The 19,506-nt window shown below is 47.0% G+C and overlaps 1 protein-coding gene across 2 annotated transcripts in view; it reads right to left on the bottom strand.

The window, feature by feature from the left end:
- Positions 1 to 19,506, bottom strand: part of LOC143928074 (complement factor H-like) — a 1,075,600-nt gene that overhangs the window by 512,020 nt on the left and 544,074 nt on the right. For both annotated transcript variants that reach the window (XM_077452686.1, XM_077452684.1), the window contains exon 12: positions 3,210 to 3,263. In XM_077452686.1, coding sequence (XP_077308812.1) covers positions 3,210 to 3,263 — 54 coding nt within the window. The remainder of the gene's footprint in view (positions 1 to 3,209; positions 3,264 to 19,506) is intronic.

The raw sequence follows: 19,506 nt of genomic DNA, 5'->3' as shown, positions 1-19,506 counted from the left end.
TTGTGGACCTAATAGTAATAGCTAGTGATTAAACTGACTGTCCCTGCTGCACACAGCGCCCTGTCCCTCCCTGCACTGACAAAAGACAGGCTGCTGCAATCACAAGCACAGCAGTGCACTGAACCCTATATACTGTACACCTATACCAGTCCTTAAAAGGACCTTTGTGGACCTAATAGTAATAGCTAGTGATTAAATTGACTGTCCCTGCTGCACACAGCGTCCTGTCTCTCCCTGCACTGACAAAAGACAGGCTGCTGCAATCACCAACACAGCAGTGCACTGAACCCTATATACTTTACTACACCTGTACCATACCAGTCCTTAAAAGGACTTTTGTGGACCTAATAGCTAGCGATTTGTGCCACTGCAGTCTCTCCCTGCTCCACACAGCAACCTCTCCCTATAATGACATAAAAAATAATGTAAAATGGCCGCCAGATCAGGTCTATTTATAAGTTATGGGGAATGTCCAATTGTCAATGTGCCCAAATGTCTCCATTGGCTGTCCTGTACCGCATGATGGATGTGTCATCATGAGTCAAAGTTCTTTCACACTGTAAACACATAAGTCCGCCGGGCAAAAAGCGGCAATAGTCCGCCGATCGGGCGAATCACGAACAGGCAAAATTTGCCGCGAACCGACCGCTGGGCGAACAGTTCGCCCATCCCTAGTCCTCAGTATTAGAGAAGACACTGAGTAATCTTGTCTTCCTTTTTGCTTAGAGGGTCTTGTCACAGACCTAGCTGGGACCGAGTCTCTTGGAGGGGACTGAATGCAAGCCTCTTGCCTTGTGATTATGGGCCCTCACATTTGGGGGAACGGTGCTCTTTGTGAGCTGTATGCCTGGGGACCCCTGAGGTGGTGTTACTTGGATTCAGGTCCATGCCCCCCCCCTCCCCCCAAGACATACAGACTCTGGATATGTAAATGCCATGTTAGCAATAGACTAAATCACACTATTGGGACACAAACTCTTAGATGCTAATATCATCACCTCCAGCCATCCTGACTGTCTTGTATAATGTAAATGAGTCTAGTCTGGCTTGACACATATTCTAAAGAGTATTTCACCTATTGTTGTTTTGTTGTTTGTGCCAATTACCTGCAATTGAATTCGGCAGGAGCCCAAAAGTCTTATCCCTTAGTCAACTAATCTGAGTGTTGATTTAGATAATTAGCTCATGCTAATTAGGTTAGGTTTTAGTCACCCGACTGTATATATTTTGTGTGAGATCTCAAATAAAGGTCATTCCTGATGTCCTCTAAGACTGGTTTTGTCTAGTGCTTGGGGGTTCCTGTAGCCAGATCCATTGGATTTGTGTTCCAGGACTTAGGAAGCGGTATATAGACGGAAGCACTCAATCGGAGTGTGGGATCGGTTCCATCACAGCTCTCTACCTCTGAGGGTAGAGAGGATTTTGGAAACCCTTTCAATACTGGTTGAGTGTATATAAATTTGAGGTAGCGCCTTGGGCCCTATATTCTCTCTATAAAACTTTTACCTGTAAAAATCTCCATAGGCGATGTTTAAAATTTTCTACAGGTTACCAGTTTTGAGCTACAGAGGAAGTTTCATAGTTTCATAGTTAGTTAGGTTGAATAAAGACACCAGTCCATCCAGTTCAACCTGAGTGAGTGTCTACAATTATCCCTATACATTGCACACTCACATTGGTCCCTACCCTCAAGGAGCCCACAATCCAAGGTCCCCATTCATATACTAGGGCCAATTTTGGACAGAAGCCAATTAGCCTACTTGCATGTCTTTGGAAGTCTAGGACTAGAATTATTTCTCTCGCTTTAATGATCGCGGCGATATCTCACATGTGTGGTTTGAACATCACTTTCATATGCGAGTGATACCCAAGTGTGCATTCGCTTCTGTGCACAAGCTCGTCAGAACGGGGTGCTTTAAAAAAAAAAATTCTCATGCATTTTACTTTTTATTTTTTATTTTGCCACTGTCTTTTAAAAAAAAAATGGTCACTTTTAGTCCTATTACAAGGAATGTAAACATCCCTTGTAATAGAAAAAAACAACATGACAGAACACTAAAATGCATTAGAAAAAAAAAAATCTCCTTTAAAAGCTATGCTATGGAGCCGAGCTGGGGCCATCTTCCCCTCAGTCAGCAGCCAGCCAAGCGGGGCGGGTGCGGTAAGCGGCGGGAGGGAGGGTAGGCACTTCTCCTGCCATCGATAAAATATCGATGGCAGGAGATAGACACACACCGTTCCTGAAAATACCAGGGTTATGGCAGCTAGCTGTTGCCATAACCATGGTATTTAGCGTCAAACTACCGATGTACGGGTATGGTGATTTGCATGAAGTGGTTAAAGAATTCTTGTTTATGAGCTCCAACTTGCCGGTAAAGATAGCAAGGCCTTGCACTTTGAACGCTAATGTTTTATTATTCTTAAAGGGGACACGTTACGCATATCCAAATTATTCTGCTTCCCTCAGTAGAACTAAAGTTATTATAGGCCTGCTTGGGGTTCCCCTTTAGCAGTAATAATACCTACAACAATCAATAGCTTTCTTATTCTTTTAGATTGTAAGCTCTTCTGAGCAGGGTCCTCTTAATCCTCTTGTATTTAATTGTATTGTAACTGTATTGTCTCCCTTTTATATTGTAAAGCGCTGCGTAAATTGCTGGCGCTATATAAATCCTGAATAATAATAATAATAATAATATTCATTACTGTTTATTACTGTGCATGTTGGTATAATTTATATGCTATTAAAAGCAGTAAATTAAGAAAATGCCTCAACCAAGTCTTGACTGTTTATCCACAGCTTGGCTGACTAATACCATTTTAATTCCTTTTCTCTTGACTAAGTAAATTTGAAAGAACCTTAACAGTTTGAACTGTGTCTGTGTGTCAATACTGTACTATTCCATTAACCACCTGGTTAGGTTTGCCAGTAGGGGCTGAGACACTTCTTGGGGTTGAAGGGTAGAGTAACCAACTGAACAAACTTAAGTGGCTCCTACAGGGGTAGCGCTACACGTATATTATCAATATTGAAAAATGCTAGTGCACGTCAGGAACTGGTCATATTCAGGTGGATAGTGTAATGTGTATTCAATAATAAACAAATAAAAAAAACACATACAATAACTGACTACAGTACATTCATTGTCAGTTAAAGTTCACACATTTTAAGACATTTACATGCTGTTTAGATAACTAAAGAAAAATACCTTTCAGCTTGGTAAAATGTAGGGAAGGTAAAGTAGACTCCTCATTTTTTTCATCTGAAAAATAAAGAGATAATCAGCTGAAATCGAAAGCTAAAAATGAAGGATACAAAAAGGCTCAGCAACAAGGGGAAAACAACATTTAGCATTGCATTTGCAATTAAAATGCATGCATTATCATATGTTATATATCACTTATATGTCCTATAATTATGATTTTTTATTCAATAGGTTTTTTGTAATTCTTTAATTCTGTTTTTCATGTAAGATTAGACCCCTTTCACATGGCTGTTTACATGCAGCCACCAGATTCCAGCCACAAGAATCAGCAGATTCTTGCAGCTGGATGGACAGATGCATGTGATTGGCAGCAGCCATTCAGCCTATTTAAAGCAGAACTCTGGGATTTTCAAAAAAATCTGCCATTAGTACTCCTCCCACAAAACACTAAACAGATATTGCATTTGTGAAATTTCTTAGCGTTTAAGAGATGTCTGATTGAATTTTCAGTAAGTCGGTTTGTGATTCAAAAAATGCAGCCTGTATTCTGGCAAGTAGGAGGTGTTAGAACAGTGATTGCATCATATCCTTCTCTCTGTCATCAGACTACATTTCCCATGAATTCTTGGGATGGGAGTAAATGTGGGAGGTACACTAGGCTTGTAGATGTAAGGCTGGGTTCACACTGCTGCGGCTACGAGAACCGGATGTGATTCGCACCGCACTGCAGTGCAAATCACATCCGATCTCTGTGCGATGCGAGTTCAGCCATACAGATAGTATGGCTGAATTTGCATCGCACCCGCCCCAAACTCGCACAGGACCCTTTTTTTGGTCCGCAGCAGAATCGGATCGCATGGATGTTCACACCATGCAATCCCATTCCTGTCCGAGTTTGCAGATCGCACTGCGATATGCGAACTGATCTGGGGGTGTCATTAACGTTTCACTGACACTCCCAGCAGTTCGCATAGGGCAGTGTGAACTGCCGCCGGGAGGCATGCGATGCGGGAACCCGCCGCGGATTTGCGGCGTTCCCGCATCGCTGCAATGTTAACCCAGCCTAAATGTGAATTCACCCACTTCAACATAAATCACACCGCTCATTCTGCAGCTAGCAAGCCATACATAACATGGTAGGATAGGTTACAGCCTTACAAATACAAAACATTTTAATAAAATGCATATTAATATAATATTTAATGCATTTAATATAAATTTTGCAAACCCGTGCCAAATGTCAGGGACCACCAGTGCAGATTATCAGTGCCCATCAGTGCAGTGACACCAGTGCCTTATCTGTGCCCATCATTAAGGTGTCACCAGTGCCTCATCTGTGCCCATCATTGTGATGTCACTAGTGCCTCATCTGTGCCCACCATTGCAGTATCACCAGTGCCTCATCTGTGCCTATCATTGTGGTGTCACCAGTGCCTTATCTGTGTCCATCATTGCGGTGCCACCAGTGCCTTATCTGCGCCCATAAGTGCAGAGCAGGGATAGCTACAGTTCCTAGGTATGACAGAGCGCATCTCGGGCTGACAGATCTCTATGTGAGAACACCACTCATGGTACAGGCCCTCCTCCCTGCACCGGAATTGCGATAGACAGTGCAGAGCGCACTGTTCTAATGTGCAGGGAGGCGGGGCTGTACGATGAGTGGTGTTTGCACATATAGATCTGTCAGCCCAAGATGCGCTCTGTACCTGTTATCTGCACTGGAGAGAGAGATGGCACGATGGCAGGCGGGGAAGGGGCAGAGTGCTAGCAGGGAGGAGTAGGGAGCAGAGGAGGAAGACACCACCTCTATGGGCGGCACAGAACAGGGGGGCTGTGAGACCCCCTCCGCCCACTGCGGAAGTACAAGTCCCTGCTTGCCTTCAGGAGGACTACAAGAGGACGTGTCAGACCGCTGGCTGAGGTTACTGGAGGGATAGTAGCTAGCAGTCTTGCAAACAGAAAATCAGCAGATAAAAACATGTTTTTAGCAAGTTCAGCAGGTTATTGCAGAGAAACGACAGAACTCAGAAGAACATGGTAGACATAGTTGTTGAAGGTAGGAGATCAACAACGAGAACATTGAAAAAAGTTTTTGCCCGGAGTACTGCTTTAAACGAATGGTAACACAATTTTGCACGCGACAAGTTTCCATCCGGCTCCGCTTGTGCGATCCATTCCATACTCTCAGTACCTAAGGATTCGGAGAAACTGCACCAATGATTTTATGTTTGAGGTTGAAGCAAAAAAATTACAACAACAGTGACTGCTTCAGCAAGGGTATTCCCCTACGGGTCTGAAGAAGGCCTTTAAAAGGGCGCAGATGCAGACTAGATAAAGTTTAATTTTTGAACATCCGAAACAGACTAAAAGGTGCTATCCAAGCACCGGAGCAAACAAGGTTAGTTAAGACCTACAACAACATCAAGCCCTTATGCCCCGTACACACGAGCGGACTTTTCAACATCCAAAGTCCGACGGACTGAGTCCGTCAGACTATTCGATCGTGTGTGGGCTGCAACGGACTTTAACTTCGCAAAAGTCTGATGGACTTTAGAAATGAAGCATGCTTCAAATTTTCCCGACGGAACTCCGCCGGACCCGGTCCCCTTCGAAAAATCCGCTCGTGTGTATGCTACTCCGACGGACTAAAACCGACGCTAGGGCAGCTATTGGCTACTGGCTATGAACTTCCTTATTCGAATCCAGTCGTACGTCATCACGTTCGACTCCGTCGGAGTTTGGTGTGATGGTGTGTGTCCAAGTCCGTTCGGTTGAAAAGTCCGCCAGAACTCCGTCGGAACTCCGGCGGAACTCCGGCGGAACTCCTTTGGAAGTCTGCCGGACATAAGTCCTCTCGTGTGTACGCGGCATTAGGAATATTCTCAAAAAACATTGGCACATACTCCAAACCGATCCAATACTCAACCAGTTTATATCCAAGGCACCTCTAATTACCTTCAAACGCACAAAGTCCCTAAGGGACAAACTGGTCACTAGTGAATATACAGGGGAATTCAGAGAGGATCCCTGCAAACGCCGAGGCACATTTAAATGTGCGGGTTGCCCCCAATGCCAATTCATCAACACAGAGAGTGGGATCAGGCTACCGAATGGTAAGATATTTAAACCCTTACATTTGCTAAATGCCGCACCTTTGGGGTAGTGTACCTACTGACGTGTTTCTGCGGGTGTTTTTACGTATGAGAAACTAAACAAGAACTGCACAAGAGAATGAGCAGACATGCACTGAGTATACGTATATGTGTATATAACCCTGATTTACCATTAGGGTGACACACTCGCGACATACATATGTGCAATTTCCCCAAAATTAGGTTCTTGGTACTCAATCGTATACACCCAAACTCTAGGGGGGGCGATTGGGACAAGACCCTTTTACAACATGAGACTAGGTGGATAGTGGCCTTACAGGCCACACGACCACCTGGCCTCAATGACTGTATTAGCTATCGACCCTTTTTGGAGGGCTTTACATGTGGTACATGGGATGGCCTGGAATGATGCAAACTTAGGCGATACTTAGGAACTGGTGAAAGTATTCCCCCCCACGGACCTTTGATGTTTACCCAATTTAAATGTGTTTTTTTTTTCTTTGCACACCAGGGTATTTTTGTCATGTTCTCTCCCACACGCCCCATGGGGGGGGGGGGGGTGTCTCTCCCCTGTGGGCTGGCCATGCTGTTGTGGATACCTCCACTGTTTATTGGTTTGATTGGTAGCCAGTAGATGCTTGTTGTTTTGCTATCTATTTACTTACACCAGTTGGCGCCTTGGTATGTGGGTTTCAATTCCCCCACTAGTAGTCCTCTGATTTATATGCTCTAAGTGTCCTTAAGTTATCATTAGAGTAGGTTACAAGTATCGGTTATTCCACTCCCCATGTTCATGTACATCCCCCGGATTATAGCCATGGTGTTATTTGCACATGTGAGCATTGTTGTATCTTTTCTGCTCCCCGCGTATATGAACACAAAAAATGTTAGTTTTCCCTTTTTATTTATTTTCCATAAGGGGAGGCATTATTTGTATGGGCACAGCTGCGCAGGCGCTGGATTGTTGGTTTTGTAACCCACACCCGCCTGCTTATACTTGGTGCCGCCTTTGGCTGTTGCGCGCACTTCTGCACATGCGCGAATACACGCTGGATACGGCAATATGTGAGGGCGCTTTGGCGCACATCTGATGGCGTCAATATATGATGCAAATTATGTGCGCCGCCGGTTATTTAAACTCCACCTGGTAACATTTGTTTGAGTAGCATTCTATCCAGACGGGACACCACATCGCTTTCTTGGTAAATATCAACGCTAAGGTTTTTTTCTTCGAACTCGGTATACTGCTATAAGAAACTAGAGCTCGTATGTGCTTTATCACACTGCAGACATTTCCAACAAGGGATCCAAATGGACAAGGATACTTCCTGGGCAGGGGCGGACTGACCATTGAGCCACTCGAGCACTGCCCGAGGGCCCCATGCCACTAGGGGGCCCCATCAGGGTTGCCAGCCTCAGTAAAACCAGGGACAGTATGTAAAAATTTGTGGGTTTTTTTTACATCTGTCTCTGAAATGTCCCTTACCGACAGGCTTTTGGTCTAAAAATCCAGAGATTATAGCTGCCCCCCCCCTCTCCAACACCTTCTCAGTCAATAGAAACATGTCTGTGTATACTGTGTGATTGTACACTGTGTGTGTGTTTGTGTATACTGTGTGGCCCCATAATCTCTGATTGCCTGGGGGCCCCATAATCTCCTATTGCCCGGGGGCCCCATGAGTTATCAGTTCACCCCTGTTCCTGGGAGCCACATTTTGGCTTGGATCTTTGTTGTTACGGGGCAATTCTACCCCTGAATACCCCCTTGGGTAAGTACTGTGGTTAAGGCACATGCTGGCAGCTTCTATTTATTATTAATTTCTTTAAAAGAAGTGGGGGGTGCAGTGACACTTTACGTTTTATGTTTTTCTTTTCGTTTTGATTTTGGTAACTACTCTACTTAGTTCTCTTTTCATATGGGCGTTTTTAGATTTCTTTGCAAACTATTGTCTCTGGTGGGTGGCTTTGTTCCAAGAACGATATTTTCTATTGATAGCCAGTTTTTCATTGTTTGTCACCAACAGAGACAGTGGACACTGAACTTGCAGCACCTATCTCAGATTATACTGTGTATGGACAAATGTGCTACTATCCACGGTCGTCACCAGGGATTTGTTACTGCGTCTGGATACCTTGGTACTGAGTGATATTCTTACCTCCTATTGAGGAGTGGCTTAATCATGGTATTTAGTGCCCACACATGTTGACTATATGGGGGATGGCCATGCCTACTTGGGGCATGCGGGATATGACATGCAATGTACTCATCTTTTTGGGTGGTGTGTATTTTTCTGATATTTTTCTGATATTTCTTTTTCCTATTTTTAGAGCTATCACCATATTATACTTTCCTCTACTCACCACCCCTGATGAAAGTTTTTAAGCAAAACTGGAAATGCATCAGGTTTTGGGATATCCAATCCCTATGAGAGCTTAAGTGGTTTTCTTATATGGTTTAATGTTTGTTTTCTATTGTGTTTTCTATTGTGTATTGCATATTCTCATTGTTCAGATGCGAGTCGTCTGCTCTTGTTTTTATCATTCCATGTAACAATAAATATAATATTTTACATTTCTTTTGTATGTGTTGGTGGTCTGTTAAAGTCCCATTTAGGGGGTTCTTTTTTGATCGAAACTAATGACAGGTGACATTGGCCACCACTGTTTGCAAATAGCTGCAGACAGAGCAGTTACCAGCAGTTACGGAAAGATGTCCAACAGGATCCAGGCTCAGCTGATGACCTGATTGCCAGTAGAGTGAAGGGGGAGGAGCCTTCCACTCTTCCTGGAGACCCCACAATAGGGATGAGCTTCATGTTCGAGTCGAACATACGTTCGAATCGAACATCGACTGTTCGCACGCTGGGCGATTACCGAACGTTATGGGCCGTTTGCGCCAAATTCGTGTGGCGCTCGCGGCCCACAATGCACTGCGCCATCGCAGTGCATTGCTAGCTCATGATTTACCAAGCATGCACAGTGACCCCGCATGCTTAGCCAATCATGGCGCCGGCAGCGAGGAGAGCCATGATTGGCCAATCATAGCTCAGGCTGTGTAGTACACGCCCACACTATATAAGGCCGCCAGCGCGGCGGCCTTGTGTAGTGTGTTAGCGTCTGTAGGAGTTAGTGGGTGTTCTCTGTGTACCTTCAACACAGTGTACACTGTTCGATTTTGCTTTCTTGCTCTTCTGCAATTGAGCTGTTAGCAATCTGCAGGAGTTTGTGGGAGTTGTCTGTGTGCCCTGACCGCAGTATACACTATTATATCCACCTATATAGCTAGCTATATTGCTCTTTTGTAATAGAGCTTGCAGTCAGTTGTAGGAGATTGTGCCTGTTGTCTGCGTGCCCTGAACGCACTATACATTATTATATCCACCTATATAGCTCTTCTCTAATTGAGCCATCTGCCGGAGTTAGTGGGTGTTGTGTGCCTCCAGCACAATATACACTACCCAATTGATAGTTTTCCCATCTCCCTTCAGGCCATTACCATGTCTGGAAGGCCAACAAGGAGAGGCAGACAGGCGCGTACCGATAAAAGAGGGCAGGCAGGCTCTGGTAGACTTGGTAGAGTGGATGACCAAGCCCTCTTAATCCTCCTCATCCTCTCTCACCCAAGCTCAGGGTACTAGCAAAGCAGCTGCCAACGCATCGTCTTCACTCGTCTCAAGGTCATCATCAGTGACTCCTTCCCTAGACCCACCACGTCCTCCAGGAGGATGCCCAGTGTTTTGTAGGCTCTGATGATGATACTCAGCTAGAGGAAGGCAGTAGCATGAGCACAGAGAGAGGGGATGTTTGTACAATGTGCAGTTCCTCAGTGGCAGGTCCCCAAACGACACTTTTTCTCACGGAAGGCGATTCCGGCTCTCTACCAGCATGTGGAAGGCAATGTCCTTGCCTCGCTGGACAGGGCGATCAGCGGTAAGGTGCATATTTCCGCTGACTCATGCTCCAGCAGGCATGGACAGGGATGTTACCTGTCTTTCATGGCCCATTGGGTCACTCTTCTGGCAGCTGGAAAGGATGCAGGACAAGGTGCAGTAGTGTTGGAGGTTGTTCCGCCACCACGCCTCCAGAATGCTACTGGTTGTGACACACCTCTCTCCTCCACCCCCTCCTCTTCTTCTTCCTCCATGGCCTCTTCCAGTGCTCTGTCCTCAGAACCAGCGGTGCTCCGTAGGCATTCAAGGGGCTACGCAAGTACGCAGGCAAAACGATGCCATGCCGTGCTTGCGCTGGTTTGTTTGGAGGACAGGAGCCACACTGGGTCAGATATTTTGTCAGCTCTGCAGGGGCAGGCCGAGAGGTGGTTGACGCCACGCCAGCTTAAGCCAGGAATGGTGGTTTGTGACAATGGCACTAACCTCCTCTCCGCCCTCTGACAGGGACAACTGACCCATGTGCCCTATGTGGCTCACATCCTTAACCTGGTGGTGTAGCGGTTCTCAGGCAGGTACCTGGGCTTACAGGATGTCCTGAAGCAGGCCAGGAAAGTCTGTGTGCATTCCACCAATCATTTAATGACTGTGCTCGGCTGGCTGAGCTCCAAAAGGAGTTGAACCTGCCCAAGAACCGCCTTATATGTGACATGCCCACCAGGTGGAACTCAACGTTGGCCATGCTGCAGTGGCTGCACACGCAGTAGAGGGCCATCAATGAGTACCTGTGCAACTACTGCACCAGGACAGGGTCAGGGGAGCTCGGTTTTTTCTCACCACACCAGTGGGGCATGATCAGGGATGCATGCACTGTCCTGTCACCATTTGAGGAGGCCACAAGGATGGTGAGCAGTGAAAGTGCATGCATCAGTGACACTGTACCTCTTGTCCACCTGTTGGAGCATACGCTGCGTAGAATAATGGACAGGGCACTTGAGGCAGAGCAGAGGCAGGAAGAGGAGGACTTCCTTGCCTCTCAAGGCCCACTTTATCCAGACATTATTCCTGCTGTCCCACCCATCACTCAGGAAGAGGACGAGGAGGAGGAAGAGGAGGAGGATGATTTTGTCAGCATGGAGGTGGAGGCTGGTACTCAGCATCAGCAGCAGCAGCAGTCTTGTAGGGATGATTTACAGTCCCAAGAAACCCGTGGACTTGTACGTGGCTGGGAGGGGGCAGCTGCGGATCATGTTGTCCTTAGTGACCCATAGGACTCCGGATCGAAGCCTCAGCTAACCTACGCTGCATGGCCTCCCTGAGCCTGCAAAACCTGCGGAAGGATCCTCGTATTCTTCGGATCAAGGAGAGGGACCATTACTGGCTGGCCACTCTCCTTGATCCACGGTACAAGGGTAAGGTTGCGGACCTTATCTTGCCATCGCAGAGGGAGCAGAGGATGAGACATCTCCGGGAGGCCTTGCAGAAAGGTCTGTGCAATGCATTCCCAGAGACTGGGAGGTTACAAACTCCTGGTCCTGGACAACGTGTTGCTGAGGCATCGGTCAGAAGGAGCGGTGGAGAAGGCGGCCGCTGACTGATGCTTTCAGACATTTTTTTAGTCTGCAGCCCCAAGGTATGATCGGTTCCAGCAACCATCGCCAGTGTCTGATTTACATGGTGCAGGAATACCTATGGGGCAAGGTCAGACTTGGACACCTTTCCCACCGAAAATCCTCTGGCTTACTGGGTCTTGAGGATGGATCACTGGCCAGAGCTTGCACAGTATGCAATTGAGCTACTGGCCTGTCCTGCATCCAGCGTTCTTTCGGAACGCACCTTCAGTGCTGCTGGTGGCTTTGTTAGCGATCACAGGGTGCGCCTGTCCACCGAATCAGTTGATCGACTGACCTTCATCAAGATGAATCAGTCTTGGATCACCCACAGCTACCAAGCACCTGAAGCTGATGTAACCAAATAATATTTTTTTGAAATATCACATCCCTTCAAAACTGCCTATGCTGATGCTGAGTGACTGTCCTGTTATGTTGATTGTCTATCGTCTTCCTCCTCCACGGATATGTTGGAAGAACATTTCTGGTTCTGGGTGATGCCATCAGCCCAATTTTTCTGCCCCTGTTTAACAGGGGCGTTTAATTACAATTTTTGATGCAATGCTTTGCAGCAGGGCTAATTCCTGCAATAAAACTAGACTACATGGGAGAGGTTGCAGTGTTGTGGCACCAGTACCAGTGCCTAAGGCCCAATTTTTCTGCCCCTGTTTAACAGGGACATGTAATTACAATTCTTGATATAATATTTCACAGGAGGGCCCATTCCTGTGCCCACCCAGAGTAACTGTGAGGACTTATAGTGTTGTGGCACCAGCACCACAACCACCAAAGGTCAATTTTTCTACCACTGTTCAACAATGGCATGTAATTACAATTCTTTGGGACAACAGCAAGTGAGATGAAAAAAGACGGACGGCAAAACAAATTATACAGGGGTGATAACCCTTCCCTGTGTTTTCCAAAAAGCTTAAAAATAGTTTTTTTGACTGGAGCTACACTTTAAAAATGTACCAGTCGAAAATTACAAACAGATTCAACTTAACACAACAAACCTACACAGTCCCTGTCTTGTTTGCACCTCCTGTATACTGCTGTTCTGAGTATATAGGGCTTGGGGGCCACACGCATTTCCTTTTTTTAATATGGGTATGGGGTTCACCTTAATATGCGTACAAGACCCAAAGGGGCTGGTAATGGGCAGGGAGGGCTACCCATGCCATTTTTCTGAATGATTTTCAACCATATTGCAAGAACCAGATATAACATTAAAACCGCAAGCAGTTTTAAATGATGTTATTTCCGTTTAATGTCATTTTGTGCAGGGACTGTTCTAAACACGGGAAACACATGGCACTTCACAGGCATACTACAGACACCCCCCAGGCACGATATTTAAAGGAATATTTCACTTTTTTTTTCACTTTAATTGTCATTAAAATCAGTGCTCACGCCAAAACGGCCATTTTAAAAAACATTTTAGGCATTGACCCATGTCCCCTGGGGCAGGAGCCAGTTCCCCAAACCATTTTTAGGACAGCATCTTGAATATTAGCCGTTAAAATTAGCACTTTTAATATCGAACGTTCGAGTCCCATAGACTTCAATGGGGTTCTGATGTTCGTACGAATTTGCAGTTCGTTCGAAAGTTCTCGTGCGAACCGAACCGGGGGGTGTTCGGCTCATCCCTAATCAGAGTAACCGAGTACCTATCTGCAGCCCATCAGATTACCCGAGTGCCTATCTGCAGCCCATGCCTCAGAATATACCTTGGCGTGTTTGCTTTCCAAAATGGAGTCATTTTCTGGGGAAATTCCCATGTCCTGGTGCTCCAGGACCTTCAAAAGCATTATAGGAAGCAATTAAATTATGTGTGTAATTTATGCTCCTAGAATGCCTGGAGGTACTACTTGAATGTTTTTGGCCTCTATGTGGCCAGGCTGTGTAAAAGTCTCACAAAAGTAGCAAAATGTATTTTGGGGTGTCATTTTTGCTATGTACATGCTGTGTGTTAGAAATATCATAAGAGGACAACTTTGTGTAAAAAATAAAAAAAGTTAGGGGGCGTGGCCTGACGTGAAGGCGGAAGGTCGTGTTTTCTCGGAGCTCCGCCGGCCGGCTCTAAAATCCAGAGCCATCCTGCGGCCTGGTTTTTCTGCCACAGACACCTCGGCCGGCCATGCGAGGGTCTGACCATCCTTTCCCCGCATATTTGGGGACCCGCGGACATCCGATCGGCCTGTGATCAGGCCCGGAGCCGCCGACAGCCACCGGACATTAGCCGCCATCTTGCGGCCTACAAAACCTCCGGAGCCACCACACTAGATTTTCGCGAGCGGAAGAAAATGGCCATCCATTCAGCGCTCACCGGAGGCGATCCACTCTGCCTGGGGGCAGTGCTCAGAGGGAACCTGGATACAGCCGGCCACACATAGCAGAAGGGAGCGCTCTGTGGATAGAGGTAGGTTGCGGCCATCTTGTAGCACCCAAACCTCTCCAGAAAGCCCCTCATCTCCAGACCAGAGCCAGAGCCTAACCCCCCTAAACTGTACTAATACCCCACTTGGAGGAAGTGACCCGGAGGGGACCCAAAATGGCCATGTAAAGAGCCAGCTCCCACATACAGAGGGCATCCATAAGCACTTCAGGGGGCCTAAGTGACACCTCACCAGCATGGGAAAATCAAATAAAAGCGCATCAACACCCCGCTCCCAAAAGGACCTAGGTGCTCAACTATCTGGAAATATCCCGGAGCTGTTCAGAACCCGCCAGGCAACGCACCATGAGGCCTCGCAGGCGTCCCAAGCTGCACGAGCCACATCCCCGGCCATGCATAGCTGCTCCGCAGAGTCGATCATGGACGAGGACGATAGTGGACTGCGTACCCCTCACCCCAGCCTTCTGGACATCCAAAGAGACCTCCAAAAGGTTGCCTTGGAAATCAAACACACCTTGATAGAAGCTATATCTGACCTAAAAGCTGATATCCATGAAATGAACAATCGACTCACTGATGTGGAGGAGAACTCCCAGATATAGGCCACAGCGATCAGGCAAGTCCAAAAAACCTATGACTCACACTTACCACGCATGTTTGAGCTGCACAGACAAGTGGAAGACCTGGACAATAGAGGACATAGGCATAATGTGCGAGTAAGGGGAGTCCCGGAGGGCATAGATCAGGCCACACTACCACAAGCTGTCTGCTCCATCTTTAATGATTTACTTGACCACCCCGCAGACTCCCCTATTGAGACTCCCAGGGACATTGTTTGCTGCATAGTGAACTTCCCCCTTTAGGAAGAAATCCTCAGAAAGGCTAGGGACAGGGGTCGTGTACTATTCAATGGTGCTGAGATAAAACTTTTTCAAGACCTGTCTCAGATCACATTACAGAACAGATGCAGTCTACGCCCTCTGTTGGACGTTCTCCGTGCACACAATATCCAATATCGTTGGAAATTCCCTTTCTGCCTCTCTGCCTCGACTAGGGCCCGCACGGCACTTCTCCGGACCCCAGAGGACTTGCCCTCCTTCTGTGAGCAGCTGGACCTGCCTGATTGGTGTTCCTTCTACTTCCCCACGGAGTCATGGAAGCCAGTAGCCCACAACACCTCACCCAAAGCGCAAAGACACCGATCCAGACGTCACAGGCTTGACCCCACATCACCAGGAGACAGATCCTCGCGCAGAGATTCCTCACTCCACAGCCCAGGTCCGGCGGTTACACCACATAGGGATCACCCAATGGCTTAAGACAGCAAAGCCAAGGACCACGCTACGCTCACACAGACTATATTAACTTTTTCTTGTATGCTTTCCTTGGTTTAACCCCCCTTCCTTTTTTTTTTTCTTTTTCTTTTTCTGGGTTCCATTTGTCCCCAATGCCATCACCACACAGGGACCCGGACCACCCTCTGACATTTCACCAGGATCTACGAGTTCGTCACCAGCGAAATATCAGGTACTTTCTTACCCCCCCAGTACACTTACTCCAGGACCACTGGGCGCGTCTCCTCTTCTTCCCCTTGGTGTCTATTGATGCTTGATCTGGCACACCCTAAGGGACCATAGGGGAAGGGGAGTTTTCAGATCCCCCCACTTTTTTTTTTTTCTTCTCTTTCTCCCCCATATGTGTCCTCCATATATGTATTTTTCCCCCCAATATGTGTGTTATTATGTAGATGTATATCCTTCATAGTAGACCAGCAGGTGGAGGGGGACGGGGCTCTAGCCGACAGGGGATGACCCTTATCCTGATACGATCCTTACGCCACTTAATGGTGACAAATGTAGTGATCCCCTCCCGGTGTGGACTTCAGCCTCCTCCACTTGGCGCACTTTCTAGAGTTTTGATTATAGCAGATTCTACGCTTCGCACAATGGTACACCTACTATTCCTCTAGCAGAAGACCACTTTCCTGTCCCACAGGTGCCAACAGTGGACTAGGTCCCGGGCTAGCCAGTCAGTGGCAGTTGAAACACATACATCTCCCATACGCTAGCCACTGACCACCTTGTTAATATCCATCATTGATTGGCATTGCTCTCTCTCCGTAAGATACAATTTTAACAGAAGTGAATAAAGGCCGAGACTCTCCTCACCATGACTCCTGCTAGAACACATATATACAACCGGCCACCAGAAGGGTGAGGGAGTCCTACATGTTAAATCGGGGGGAGACCCCACGTGGCCTTCCATACCTCATACATTATCCACACTACCAATTCTCTCTGGAGGAGAAGATATTTAGCGGGGGAGTAGTCCTAGCCCTAGGCAGCTGCTACGGTGACCCCCCCATGTGTGGGACCTATAGTGCACTGAGCCGGGGCTGGTCTCTCTTTCTAGAAACTGATCACACAACTGCCCCCAGTAGACGTTAGGTCTCGGCCTCCCTAGCTAATAGGGTCCATTGTGCACGCCAGGCCCCTTTGACTCTCTGAGTCTTTGAATCTCTGTATATTGCGCTCTCTGAGCGATTGATGTACTGTTTAACTACTCAGTATGATCTCTGGAATACTCAGGATAACCTGTGTGGGGTTTGTGTGACGCAGAGTAGCGTTTTGTTTTGTTTTACGTGGTTTCACTTTGTTTGATCCTGTTCAGTTCTTTCAAAGTTTTTTTTTAATTATTTTTATTTTTTGTCTCGCTCTTCAGCTGTATCTTTGTTTATGACCTCAGTGATGCCCCAGGTTTTTACCTGAGGTTGCTATACCTAATGTCCAAGGGCTAATCCCTTCTATGTACCCCTTGCCCTTCCCTACAAAGCAATCCTTACCTTTCTAACCCCCCTCCACTGTTCTGCTATTGAAAGCCTGCCCTCTCCAATGTCGGAGCACTCGTCCACCCTCTGGTTTACATCCACCCCACAGCTGTCCCTACGGGCCTTAGCTGACACCCCAGCCCTCCTATTTAGGTGTATTGGAGCCTCCAGTTCCACCTCTGGTAGATATGCACACAATATCTGTGTGTACCCTGTAAGATTAGATGCACACAATCCACCCCGACCTGATCTTCCACCCATCCCTGCCACCACATCCACCCCTCCTGCCGCCCCATCCTAACACCCTTTTTTCACAGCTCATCCCTCTTCTTCGTTCTTTCCCCTCCTCCCCCTTCTTCTTACTCTACCCCTTCTTGCTTGTTTCCCCTTATAGAGGTGGGAGACCCCCCCCCCCGACCACCGGTGATCCCTACGAATTCTCTGCCGAAATAGAGGGGCTTGAAATAGAGATAGCAGTAACTGATACCCCGACAGTGTGTGGTATTAGATCCCTCGGCCGTAGTGTAGAACGCAATCCTCTCTGATCATGCAGCAATAACTAACTCTGAAATGCGTATCGCTAAATGTCAAAGGTTTAAACCTTCCAGAGAAAAGATCGCAGGTACTAACAGCCTTGACGAAACACAGAGCCCACTTCCTACTCTTGCAAGAAACACACTTCTGTACTGACGCTATACCCAAGCTAGCAAACCACATTTAAAATAAGGCGTTGCATTCCACTAATCCAGAAGCTAAAACTAAAGGGGTCTCGATCCTTATTGCCAAACATGCTGACTTTCAGTTTAAAGAGTCCAAAATAGATCCAGAGGGGAGATATCTCTTTATCAAGGGCACATTTGCGTCTAAACCAATCACACTGGCCAACATTTACTGTCCCAATGAACATCAGATATCCTTCCTCAGAATGGTTTGCGACTTATTAGCCTCCTTCCAAGAAGGCATAGTGATACTGGGGGAAGACTTCAACGTTCCAATGAATCCTCTGCTAGACACCTCAACGGAACGTCCTCACTCCCATATCGTGCTCTACGCCAAATTAAAATACAATTTCAAAACCTGACCTTACATGACACCTGGCGGACCCTATACCCAACTGTCAAGGACTATACTTTCTTTTCCTCACCACACCAAAAGTACTCTAGATTAGACTATTTTTTCTGTCCCAACGCGACCTGGACTACCTCTCCCAAGCGTCCATAGAACCGATGTTTCTATCGGACCACCATCCTATCTCAATGACTCTCACTTTCCTGGAATCAACCCCCAAATCCAAAATCTGGAGGTTGAACCCATCCCTTCTAAAAGAACCGGCAACTCTGCAACAGATACGCACGCGACTCCAACTGTATTTTAAAGAAAATCTAGCCCCCAACATGTCGCCCCTTACCATTTGGGAGGCCCATAAATGTGTCATTAGAGGGAAACTAATCTCCCTAGCAACCGCCTTTAAAAAAAAAAGCCAAGAACAGATCAAGACCCTTATCGAACTAATACACAAACTCGAAAGGACACACAAACAGGCCACCTCACTATCAACGCTCCAGGATCTTCCACCTCACTATCAACGCTCCAGGATCTTACACAAGCGCGTGCCACGCTCCTAGACGAGCTAGGGAAACGCACCAGAAGGTGATACATCCTGGGCCAAAAAATATTTTACGAGCATGGTAATAAAAGTGGGAGACTCCTAGTCCGCACGATACAGGCAGCCAAGTCCCAGATTACAATCCACCAGATACGAGATAGCAAGGGTAACATACTCTCTAAAATCAAGGACATTGCCAAGCACTTTGAAACATTTTACTCTAAACTATACAATATGCCAAGAGACAAGACAGGGACACCTGGGGCTGGCGATCGTAACGACAAAATAAAAGACTTCCTATCCCAATACTGCCCCAAACCAATCTCACCCCATCAAGCGCAAGCCCTGGAGAGCCCTTTCTCTCCACAGGAACTCCTCTTTGCAATCAAGCAAATGAAGGAAGGTAGAAGCCCAGGGCCAGATGGTCTTCCTCTTATGTACTATAAGAACTTTGCAGATGAACTGTCACCTCCCCTACTACAATCATTCAACGCGCTAGCTAACCCCAACGCCTCTCCAGGGTGCATGCTGGAAGCACACAACAGTTATCCCCAAAACTGGTAAGGACCCAACGCAAGTGTCAAACTATAGACCCATATCTCTACTTAACGTGGACATAAAACTTTACGCAAAGATGCTCACCAACAGACTGCTTCCTCTTATTCCTGACCTGATAGTATCGGATCAAGTGGGCTTCATCCCCGGTAGGGAAGCCAGGGATAACACTATCCGTACACTGAATATACAGCACTGGCTTAACTCAACATGGTCCCAGGGGTTCTTTCTGTCCCTCGATGCTGAGAAGGCGTTCGACAGGGTGGCCTGGGCCTTCTCCATCAGCAATGGGACACGGCAGGGCTGC

The sequence above is a fragment of the Lithobates pipiens genome, unplaced genomic scaffold, assembly GCF_037356315.1.
Source record: "Lithobates pipiens isolate NorthernLeopardFrog02 unplaced genomic scaffold, aLitPip1_a1.2 Scaffold_23, whole genome shotgun sequence".
Classification (NCBI taxonomy): Eukaryota; Metazoa; Chordata; class Amphibia; order Anura; family Ranidae; genus Lithobates; species Lithobates pipiens.
The sequence above is the reverse complement of the archived record's forward strand: the minus strand, read 5'-3'. Positions and strand labels throughout refer to the sequence as shown.